The sequence below is a fragment of the Gracilinanus agilis genome, chromosome 1, assembly GCF_016433145.1.
Source record: "Gracilinanus agilis isolate LMUSP501 chromosome 1, AgileGrace, whole genome shotgun sequence".
NCBI lineage: Eukaryota > Metazoa > Chordata > Mammalia > Didelphimorphia > Didelphidae > Gracilinanus > Gracilinanus agilis.
Window position 1 is genome coordinate 80,233,486 of NC_058130.1, and position 12,997 is coordinate 80,246,482.

Genomic DNA, 12,997 nt, shown 5'->3' on the forward strand with positions numbered 1-12,997 from the left:
ATAGATAGATAGATAGATAGATAGATATAGATATAGATATAGATATAGATATAGATATAGATATAGATATAGATATAGATATAGATATATCCTTCAATAGCACCAAAGGATGAAAGAAATCTTAGAGATTACAGAGAACCAACCCAAAGCCTCACTTTACAAATGAGGAAAACTAGGTCCCAAGGATAAACAAAAGTGGGATTTGAACCTAGGTCATCTGACTAAATCCATTTTCCCCTCTCACTTCCTCTATGTTGCATTACCATTTTCTTCAATGACTTCTGTACCTGACTCACAATTTTCTCCATGTCATGTTCTGTCTTCTTGGTGCCTTCAATATTCACATAAAAGTCCCTTTTAACATTCAAGTCTTAATACTTGGATTACCTCAGTGCCTGTAGTTTCCATTCCATTCACACTCATTTTCTTTCTTTTTTAAAACCTTTACCTTCCATTCTGAAATCACTACCAAGTATCACTACCAAGGCAGAAGAGTGGTAAGAGCTAGGCAATTGGGGTTGAGTGACTTGCCCAAAGTCACCCCATCACTTCTACTGAATCTAATTGCTGCCTTCATTATGCTTATTTTCTGTGCCCTTCCCATTCACTTAGTCTATTAGTTTCTATTCTGGTTTTACTTTTCTCCAACTGTAACTCATTCTCCTTTCCCTCATATATGAAATGGGCTAAGGATGGGAAGATTTGAACTAAGAGATTTCTAAATTTTCTTCCAGCTCTAAATCCTATGATCCTCTTAATATATTCTAAACCAAATCAGATAAATTACCACATCCTGGTCATGCCATTCTTTATCCTCATAATTTTCTCTCTCATAATCATCTCTTGAAATTTTATTTCATTTTTTCCTAACTGCCAAAATGCTGCTGATACCAGAGACTATGGCCTAGAAAACAAATTTTCAGCTCAACAACTCTCAACCTGTATCCCCAGTGTCCTGATTGGTAAATTCCTCTTGTGGCCCACTAATTCCAGGAAGGCTTGATCCACACTTCCCTTTACTCCCTGACCATTTTCTACCAGACAAATTGGTGTCTTATATGCACCACACACACACCTTTCAGTTCTGGAAACATAAATCAAATTAACACTCCCTTTGTCACTGAAAAGGCTATTCTTTTATGACTTTACTCATCATTCATAAAATTTTCCAAACAACAATACTTGTCCCTAGGCACCATTTCCTATATGTGTTATTACTCCTACCCTCTTTAAACTGTAAGCTCTTTGAGGGCATGGGCTGATCTCTTTTCTATTCACATCTCCAATCTCAGGATGGTGCTTGATCCAAAAGAAGTAATTAACTTTTTTCATTCATTCATTCATATACATGCTTCAAGATCCAACTCAAATGAAACCTCCCTCATGAAGGCTTCCTTGAACCAAGAAACTGGATTTCACCCTTCTCCAGTTCCTTCATGGCACTTTGAATCTCACTTGTCTTCCTATACAATTTGTTTTATACCCTAGCTTTTTGCTTATTAGATCCATCATCTCTACTGTACTGGAAGCACTTTGAAGGCAAAGTTTCTTTTATTTATCTGTATCTCCTTTTGTGTATTACATAAATTAGGCTCTTACTAAATGATTCTTGAGTGTTAAACAAATGAATTTAATATAGGCTTACTTTTTACCTTTCTATGCATATACTCAGAAATTTTCTTTACAATTTAAGAATTTTTATTTTTATTCTGATGGTACAGTAGGAAGAGCATTGATCTCAGCTTCTTCTTCTATAAAATGAAAGGGTTGGACTAGACAATTTCTACAGTTGCCTGTTTCAATCTCAGATCAGTCACCCAGTATATTCATGGTATTAGATAAATAAGATTTAGGACTGAGATGTGATTTTCTGAGCTCGGGATTTAGGATGAGAGTGCTGTTGTCTCTATTCTTATGCATATGAAATACATTAGTAACTAGCTTAATTTTTTAAAATGAGAAAACAAACAGCTACATATTCCAAGATTTTAATGGTAGAAAAATACTTACGGCCTCTTTGACTAAATGAAGTAGGTTGTATAAAAAGATTGTCTCATTGGAAGAATGAGAATGCCCTCTTAAATGGGTTAGCATTTTCATAACTTTGAAGTTCTCCAAAAGAGTAAAATTCTCTTCCGAAACAAAGGGTACATTCTGAATCATGTAAGTGTAATTCTTTGTCAACATCTAAAATATTAATAAGAATGTAGAGAAAATTAGAGAACTCAGAAACCCTCTGCATAATGGTCATCCCAATACTAGTCATAAGAATATAAATGATCAAAAAAGTATAAAGTGAAGACCAAAAGGCCTTCAAAAAGCTGTGAACTATTCTATGCCTTTAGTAAACACAACTTATAAAAACATGCCTGAATATTTCATGAATGTATTGTATATTTTGTGTAAATGGTTTATTAAAAACCTTTCAATATGGCTTACCTGTTTAATATCCTTGAAGAATGTATCCATTTCAAGTTTCAATGAGCTGAAATCATCTGTTGTAGAAAATGGAGCCAATCCTTCCAGTTTACTTAGAATTTCTATATGATATTACAGATGAAAATAAGAGTTTACTAAATAAAGTTCATGTGGCTTTCAAATGAATAGACAAACTGAATTATTCAACTAAACATATTTTGCATACCCTATAAAACTATATATCCCTCAATAAGAAAAAGCCAATTAATGCAATTATTATTAATACAGTAAATCTCTCTTAGATTGTCTAGGGATTGAGAAAGATATTGCAAGCAACAAGAATGTGTAAAATGAGAGAACTCTAATTCCTAATATAATGCTGATGATAGAGAGAGAGAATTCCTAAATGATTGCTTTCTATTCCTAAAACTGAACAAACTGAACAAAGTTCTCCTAAGCAAAAGATGGTGAAGACAGTGACCATTGCAGCCTTGTTACTTGCATCAATACAAATTTAAGAAGCAACATTTTTTTCTTATTTCAAGTTGATGGCCCCAACTGTGACCAACTAAAAATATAAGAGAATATAGGACAATAGCACTCTCAACTTAGCTGAGCAGTTTCATTTTCCTTTTCAAAGATCATTGACAGACCATTGATCTGGGTTGAAATAATTCTAAATCCTGCCTCTCTAATACCATGAATATACTGGATGACAGATTTGAGACTAGAACAAACAGGCTGGTACTAGCCAGATGATATTTAATAGGGATAAATACAAAAACCAAAAAATAGAGAATGGCTAAGAGAGTCACTTGTTACAAAATTCTGAGTATTCATGTCAATATTAGGCAATATTAAAACAGGAAGCCAAAAAGAGGGAATGAAATATTAGCTTTCATTAATAGTATTGACCAGAACAAGAAAGGTGGTAACTGGTCCAATGACAACTGCAATATGGCACATATTGGCACATGTCCAAAGGAGAGCAACAAGAGAATAAAGAAATTCAAAACCATGGCATCAGAAACTGTTTGAATAAATGGTATAGTCTAAAAAAGAAAAGATGAAAAGAAGATGATGGCAAACTTCAATACTTAAAAGATTGTTTTAAGGGAAAGAAATCCAGCCAGATGCTAGAACAGAACTAGAAATTAGATAGAGGGAACAATGAATCTGAGTTAAATTCAAAATAATGGAAAAGTAATAATTAGGTTCCAGAATTGAAGGAATGCCTTCTGGAGATGAAGGAGGAAAGTATCTTCATGGGTGGTTGCTAGGGAGAGCTAGAAAAACATTTTACCGGGCTGTTGTAGAAAAAATTTCTGTTCAGACATGGGTTAGATAGTAATTTCTACAAGAGATCCCTTCATTTATAATCTTATAATTCTTTATTCTGTCTTTGTTCTTTCCTACTTTCTTCTCTTTGGTGTTAAACATGGCTCAGACTTCCATGGAAGACAAACTGTTTCACTGGATGTTGTAGAGTAACCATATTTCTGTGATATGAATACTGGTGACTCCAAATTTCATTGCTAAACCTAGCTCACAGATCCTTCTATTGAGGAACATCATCCCCTTCAAAAAAAAAGGTCCTGAAAATTCTATATAGGTCATCTATAAAAGAATAATTCTTCCTATCCCTCCTACAGAAGCCTAGATTTGCCACTCTGCATAATAAGGACTTTTTAAATTAAAATCCACTACCACCAACATAGCAATTACAAAACAAATCTCATCATTGCCATTTTATATATTCTTCTGTAGTAAAAGTGTGCAGCATGCATTATGACATTATGTATTGGGCCTTGGTTTTATAAATTCTAGATGATCCAGAAAAAAATCACAAAGTTGAATAAATATGTACATATTAGAAAGTTGACATTTCCCAGATTGGCAACATTACCGGTCAATTCCATTCTCTCTTATTAATCAATCCCATATTTGTTTATTCATTGATTTCATGTCAGCAGTTAGTGAGTGTGTGGCAAGCAACAGATAAGTTTTACCTCGGATAAAATGTAAATTCTGGAAGATCACATTTCTGAGAGCTCCATTTACCAGAAGCAATCTCTTCACAGTTGGCCAATGAGGCAGATTTTGAAGAATGGTCTGAAACTTTGCCAGATACACTAATCTGGAGGCAAAAACATTATAAAACACCATGGAAATCAGTTCAATATGTCACTTAGGTAAGTGAAAAACAACTTTAAGGAAAATATTCATCCATTATTTCTAGAATTTATTCATATATTGAGAACTAAAACCATCATTCATTTTCTATCTTCAGTTCGGGAAAGTATTCTGACAAATTCCCCTCGTCTAGGAACAGAATCTGGGGGCATACAGTAGAGAAGCACGCAGCAGAGATTTTTGAGACCAAGGTTGTTGTGAGTAGTAGAACCAGTAGCCCTGCCGCTTTAGAAGTACAATGTGTATTGGGGGCAGCTGGGTAGCTCAGTGGATTGAGAGTCAAGCCTAGAGACGGGAGGTCCCAGGTTCAAATCTGGCCTCAGACACTTCCCAGCTGTGTGACCCTGGACAAGTCACTTGACCCCCATTGCCCACCCTTACCCTTCTTCCAGCAAGGAGCCAATACACAGAAGTTAAGGGTTTAAAAAAAAGTACAATGTGTATTATGGCCACATACACCTTTCTATGCTATTCCTAAAACAATATACTCTCTTTCCTTTCTCTGTGCCTTTCTCTTGGCTATCCTCCCTACCTGGAATTCAATCCTTCCTCTCCTCTTCCTGGTTTTCCTGTCTTCCTTCAAAGCTCATCTAAAATCCAACCTTTTGTAATAAGTGTTGCTCCCTTCCATTACTGCTGGTGCCATTCCCTCTGAGGCTACCACCAATTCACATCTTAAACATGTTGCTTATACATAACTATTTGCATGTTTTCTTCCATATTAGAATGTGAGCTCCAAATGACTATTTTTTTTGCTTGTATTTGTATCCTCAGCACTTAGCATAATGCCTGGCACATAGGAAACCCTTTAAAAATTCTTGTTCACTGTTTAATGAGATACATTTGTTATTGTATTGAGTGCCAAATGTTATCTCGTATTCTTTTAACCAAAGCAAGAAATATAATTACTTTTTATTAAAGCATAACCAGAAACTTCTAGCAAAAGCAAGTGGTAAAAACTGAATATTACTGTGTTGAATATACTAAAGAATGCTAAACTACTTACTACAAATCAATATTATTTATTATCACTACTTGATTAGGAGAGATTAAGAATAAAATATAAAATTAGCAAATTCCCAAGAGCCTTCCCTTCTGCCCTGTGATCAAATATTGAATATTTGACTTGAAAGCTTACACAAAGGTCATGTACTCAAACTCTGCTACAATTTCCTCTAGCAAGAATTCTCTTCAAGATATGTCTAATAATTTACCATCCAACTTCTCTCTGAAGACTTCCACTTAAAGAGATTTCACAACTTTTTCAGGCATTTTTTCTACTTTGGGACAGTGCCAATTATTATAAAAAGTGTTCCCTATATCAAGATGAAATTACCATATTTGCCCCCACCCATATCTCCTAATTCTACCTGATAGTGCCTAGCAAATAATCTCAATTCCTGTTCTACGTAACAGTCCTTCAAATATCTGAATACAGATATCTTGTCTCCCCTGAGTCTTTTTTCCTCTTTCCTGAAAATTCCCAACTACTCTAGGATACCTTTTTTTCTTGTCTTTGCTATAGGTCTCTTCATTGGCTTGATCATTTTCCTATGGAAATGCTGCTCATTGTCAAGGATCTTTTTACTGTGTACTACCAACAAAACTCAGTAAGTAAAGATAGAAAGAGAAATTCCATTTAAAATAACCACAGACAACATAAAATATTGGGAGTTTACCTGCCAAGATAAACTCAGGGATTATGTGAACACAATTACAAAACTCTTCACAAACAGAGGGAGAGAGAGAGAGAATGTGTGTGTGTGTGTGTGTGTGTGTGTGTGAGAGAGAGAGAGAGAGAGAGAGAGAGACAGAGAGAGAGAGACAGAGAGAGAGATAAAGAGAGACGGAGAGACAGAGAGAGAGACAGAGAGACAGAGACAGAGACAGAGACAGAGAGAAATCTAAACAACTGGAGAAATATTAATAGCTCCTGGGTAGACTAAGGCAATACAATAAAAGTGACAATTCTAACCCAAGTTTATTTACTTATTCAGTGCCATCCCAGTCAAATGACCAAAAAATTACTTTATCAGGCTAGGAAAAGTAAAAACAAAATTTATCTGAAAGAACAAAAGTTCAAGAATATTAAGGGAATTGGTGAAAAAATGTGAAGGAAAAGGGCCTAGCAGTTTCAGATTTCAAAATTTATTACAAAGCAGTAATCGTAAAAACAATCTGGTATTGGATAAAAATAACATCATATAAGTAATATCAATAGGACAGATTAGGTACATAATATACAGCAGTAAAAGATCATAGCAATCTAGTTTCTTAAAACTCAAGTTTTTAGAGTAAAGAACTCAACATCTGACAAAAAATTACTGGGAAAACTGGAAAGCAATTTTGAAGAAATTAGGCATAGACCAACATCTTACACTGTATACCAACATAAAGTTAAATGGATAAATTATTTAGACATAAAGGATAATGTCCTAAGTAGATTAATGTAGCATGGAAAGTGTACCTGTCATATCTATAGACAAGGGAAGAGTTTTTGACCAATCAAGAGATAGAAATGATCACAAGAGGTAAAATAAATAAATTTGAGTACATGAGATTAAAAACCTTTTGCACAAATAAAAATAGTACAAACAAAATTAGAAGGCAAACAAAACTGGGGAATTACAAGTTTCTCTAATAAATTCCTCTTTTCTCAAATAGATAGGAAATATAAACAAATTTACAAAAATAAAAGCCACTCTCTATTTGATAAATGGCCACTGAATATGAATAGTTTTCAGAAGAAGAAAACAAAACTCTATAAATCATATAAATATTCCCTAAATCACTACTGATTAGAGAAATGTAAATTATAACATCTCTGAGATACTGCCTCATACCCAGCAGATTGGTTAACATGAAAGAAAAGAAAATAACAAGTGCTGGAGGGGATTTGGAAAAATTGAAACATTGAGGCAAATATTAGTGGAGTTGTGAACTAATACAACTATTCTTGAGAACAATTTGGAACTACACCAAAAGGGCTCTAAAATTGTACATATCCTTGAATCTGATAATACTACTAATAGAGGGGGCAGCTGGGTAGCTCAGTGGATTGAGAGCCAGACTTAGATATGGGAGGTCCTAGGTTTAAATATGGCCTCAGAAACTTCCTAGCTGTGTGACCCTGGGCAAGTCACTTAACCCTCATTGCCTACCCTTACCACTCTTCTGCCTTGGAGCCAATATACAGTATTGACTCCAAGACGGAAGGTAAGGGTTTTTTAAAAAAAATACTACTAATAGATCTTTGTTCCAAAGAAATCAAAGAAAAGGGGAAAGGAACAATTTGCACAAAATATTGATAACTCTTTTTTGTGGTGGCAAAGAATAAAAGGAATACTCATGAATTGGGGAATGGCTGAACAAGTTGTAGTATATAATTGTGATGAAATACTATTATGCTGTAAGAAATAATGAACAGGATAGTTTCAGAAAAACCTAAAAAGACTTATATGAACTCATGCAAAGTGAATTGAACAGAACCAGGAGAACACTGTACACAGTAATAGTAACAATTAAAGACATTATTCTGATCAAGTCAAGAATCCAAGACAATTGCAAAGGTAATGAAAAATGCTATCCACCTACAAAGAGAAAATTGATGAAATCTGATTTCAGATTGAAGAACTCTTTCTTTTTACTTTTTTTTCTTTTTTGTCTATGTTTTCTTTTGCAAGATGGCTAATAGGGAAATATATTTTGAATGAAAAAATAAAAATAAAATGAGATACTCAGAATTGAGTATACCATTCAGATGTGACTAGCAGAACACTACTCTTATGCAGGATGCTATATTTCTATTAATGAAACGTAAGCTCTTGTCTTTGTCACATTTTACTGTTGATTTATAGTGAACATAAAGTCCACTAACACCTATAGGAACCAACAGATATCTTGTTTTTCAAAAAGATCTTTTTTTTTTTCATAATAACTGTTGTCCAACTATGGCTTACTATATCTGTGGGGGGTATTAAATTGCACTTTGTTTATTTTTATAGAAATATTTTGTAACCTGATTTGGTCTATGATGTTAAGTACTTTTTTATTTTATTTTTATCATGCAAAGCACACTTTCATATTAATCCATTTTTGTAAGAGCAAACTCACACATAACCAAAACCCCAAAATAAAACTAAGAATACAATGATGTGAAAGATGAGTCCAACAGTTCTTTCTCTGGAGGTGGGTAGCATTCACTGTCATAAGTCTTTCAGGATTGTCTATGGCATTTTTTATAACCCAAGTATAGAACTATACAATAAAGCCTATTACATTTTAACAATAGATTTGGACTAAAATTCTCATTTGTCAAGAACTTTCTGAATCCTGATTTTTTTCATTATCCCTCTAATTCCATGCAATCTGCATAGTTGATATGCATGTTATTCATTTCCTCATTCAAAATTGATAAAAATATTGAATGACCAGAATTTGAAAAAAATAAACTAAGAACATCACTACAGGTTATCAGTTCTTTCATTGTGATTCTTTAGGTTCACACATTCAATTCTTTTTTTAAAACCTTTACTTTCTGTTTTTATGACATTAGAAACCACATTTATCAAGAATGGTAAAAGGACTTGTACATTTTGAGTTGAAGGAGAAAACACACTGGGGAGACAAGACATCTACATTTCATGTTTTAAGGATTAGCATGTAGAAATGGGATTAAATATGTTCTTTATAGCTCCAGAGTACAGAATTAGGTAAACTACAATAGGTTTCATTTCAACACAATGCAGAAATTAGATCTGTCCATGAAATGCAATGGGCTACTTCACAAAGTTGTGAGTTCCTCATCCCTAGAAGTATTCAAGTGAAAAGTTGGGTGCTCAGCTGTCAGGGAGGCTATAGGGACAATTCCTTTTTTGAGAAGGAAATTGAAGTAGATAACTTATAAGGGCCTTGTAAAACCCAAGATTCTATGACCTTCCCCCAAATATTTTATCTATAGCTTTGTGATATAAACTGTACCTTATTTGTCAATGTCTTCACTAAAAGTCTAAAGACAAAAATAGCTTGATTTTTTAATCATATAAGTACTACACAGAATTACAGAATTAAATATCCTATGATTACACAGCCTTAAGACTTGATCAACAACAGGTCATGTCATACTAACCATATTTCTTTTTTTGGCAGGGTTTCTAGACTGGTAAATTAGAGCAACATTCAATATCATTTACCCAGAGTATGGCATACAAAGCATTGGATAAAGTCTTTTATGCTATTCTTGTGAATAAGATGAAGAGATATGGGTTATATTATCATAATTAGGTGAGTTCAGAACTGGTTGAGTGATGAGATCCAAAGGGTTTAATGGTTCAACGTTTGCTTGGAAGATCTCTAAGGGAATGCCCTGGGAATGTCCTCCTGGCTATTTGCTTTTTTTTAAATGTATTTTTATAAATTGCTTGTTTGAAGATATAGCCAGCATGCTTATCAAATTTTCAGATGACACAAAGTGGGAATGAATAGTTATTATATTAGTCTACAGATTCAGAAGCCCAAATATCATGAATCAGTTAAAACTAACGACCCAGCATGCACATAGCATGGGCTAGGTATAACCTGGAGTTTTGGTACATGTTATAAGCACACTTATGGCAATGGGAAATATATAATAAAATGATATTTAATAAAGATAAATGTAAGAATCTATATTTGAGTTCATCAGCTTCACAAGGGGCTAGAAAGAAATTGTTCTGACATTATCTGAAGGGGTTATTGTAACCAAAAGAATTAATGTAATCTGAAACTGCCTTAAAAGGTTAGTTTCCAGAACCTAGAAGGTGATAGTCCTGCTTTGCTGTTCTCTAGTCACAGACAAAGGTGAAGCACTTTGTTTAATTCTTGGTATTACATTTTAACAAAGAAGTTTGCTATCTGGTAAGTGTGTCAAGATGCCCCTGGTCTGAGACCTTTTTGCTCCAGAGACATTCCAGGGAGACTTATATCAGCACTACAGATCCAGGTCCCCCAGCAAGTGACCTCTTTCTTCACCTCAGGGCCTTTTCCATTGTTCTAGAGCATTTTCTCAGATCCAACCTACCTTAACTTATCCATTCTTTCCTACTATCATTCAGTAGACTATATCTTCATCTATTCCCCTATGATTATACAGCCTTAAGACTAGATCAACAACAAGTAATGCCACACTAACCATATTTCTTTTTTTTTTTGGCAGGGTTTCTAGGTAAATATATAATGCCTCCTGGGAATCTAGCTTCCTAAGCCTCTCTAGACTTAATACCATCACCTGCTATGAGGTCTGAGGAGGAATTTGAACAGTCTAATAACCTGACTCCCTCAAAATATCTATTTTCAATAACGCTCTTCATGGACTCATTCCCAATGACAAACTACCACCCCATCATACTCCTCTGATCCTAGTAATTCTGAAACCATCGCTGAATAAATTATTTCACTTGCCCTGCTGATTAAAATCTCTTACATTCTATCTCCCACAACCCTAGCTCCAAAATTCTCCACTATATATCTACGTGACCCTTCTGCAGTGCTCTCTAGAAAGACTACTCCATAGTTAACAAACTTACTTTCATATTAAACATTTTCTTTACCACTCCTCTTACTGAGGTCTGGTTGATGCCTGATGACACAGAATTTCTAGCAAGATTTTTAGTAACAACTGAACTCATGCCCTTCCCAACTAAGTAGAGAGAGAAGGTTCAAAATATTCACGATTCCCTTTGTCACTTCCAGACTCCTACCACCAGCATTTAGTAACATCTCCTCTTCTGTTATCTATTATCTAGTGACTCCCAAAATACTCTTCTTCCTCAAGGAGTTTTGTACCTGGCTCACTACCTTTCTTTCTACCCCAAACCCTGAGTTCTTACTAGGTGACTGTACTCAAGACTTCGAATAGCTTTCACAGTGGAAGAACTAAATTTATTCTCTGATTCAGGCAGAACTCAGAGTAATGGATGCAACTTTGAAGAGACAAATGTAGTATTGGTGTTACAAAGTGTTAAAGCTATCCAAAAGTGAAATAGCCCTGCATCTGGACATGATAGCTTCATTATCGTTAGAGTGAAGGTTAGGTAAATATTTATTGAGGACATTTTATGGATTAAACCAGAAGACACACGTGGAAAATATCAACAGACTTCCTGCAGTGACTTTTTTTTACTTTTTTTTACAGCTGTTGTCAAAGGAGAGTGTACCCACACTGATGAAATCACAGCTCCTAGAGATACTGAAATAAGTATAAAAAATTATGGCAACTGAACTAAATATTCAAAAGACCTAATATTGATACTTGAGCTAAACACTGATATTCTCATAATTCCTGCACAACTATAATCTCTATTGAATTATTTCAAGAATAAAAATAAGCAATAAGCAATGTATAAATAATACTATTAATGGTTCTTGATATAAGCCTAGCATCTGGGGTGTGAGGGACAGTGGAAACAGAATTAAATGTGTAATTCCATCGCATAGTATCCATTTCTAATGGGATTATCATGCTGTTAAATCAAATGTCATCTAGTCTATATCCAATTGTGAAACATGGAAGATTTGCTTTACATTTTTGAAGTTTGAAGGTAGTTTGGTGGGGAGTCTGGTCCCAAACTGTCATCCAGGAGGTGAATCATGATGTGCAGGACTGATGCAACTTTCCATGGCTCACTATCTTCAGGGTATTTATCTACAAAACCCACTAGACCTTGTTCCATTCCAGTAAGAATCTTCTGAAGCACACTACCATTTAGCCATTGCTGAATCATCTAAAAAAAATAAAAAAAGCAAACCAAAGTTGTTTAAAATGAGATATATCTATGTTATTCAAGCTTCTGTGGTTTTTTGGAAGACTCAATAATCAGGAAAAAGGTTTTTAATTCATAGAAAAATTAACTTAGAGATGCCACAAGATATAATGAATGGAATTCCAGGCTTGGAATAAAAATGTTATGAAAAAAATGTAAGCTCCTTTTGTTTATTTTAACTTAATCAATCAAGAACTTGGAGTCACCCACCTTTCACACTTAGTCATTAAAACTTAGTAAAAATTTTTTACTAGAAAAGGAAGTTCATACCCTAAAAGACTATAAGCACTGCACCACCCTGGGCAGTACTAGGCAAATTGAGAGACTTTGACTGATTCCTTAGATGTGATGAGGAGAGCTGATGGGTAGAGAAACTACCTATATGTGGGAGCCTCTGGTAACCTGGGAGTTCTTTTGTGGTCTTTTGCCTTATGGGTATGAGCTCTGGTGAGATTCTTTGTGGTCTTTTGGCTTCTCCATGTTTTGAGCTCTTGAACAGTTCAGCATCTTTTGTGGCTTCAGATTTCAGCTTCCTGGTTCTGGTGAAGATTCGGCTTTCTGCATTGGCGACTTGGGCTAAAGAGGAA

General features: G+C 34.6%; 1 protein-coding gene across 1 annotated transcript in view; it reads right to left on the reverse strand.

Moving 5' to 3' along the window:
* Positions 1-12,997, reverse strand: part of ABCA13 (ATP binding cassette subfamily A member 13) — a 474,630-nt gene that overhangs the window by 378,571 nt on the left and 83,062 nt on the right. The window contains 4 exon segments of the mRNA XM_044676455.1: positions 2,011-2,187; positions 2,440-2,540; positions 4,428-4,555; positions 12,172-12,371. Coding sequence (XP_044532390.1) covers positions 2,011-2,187; positions 2,440-2,540; positions 4,428-4,555; positions 12,172-12,371 — 606 coding nt within the window.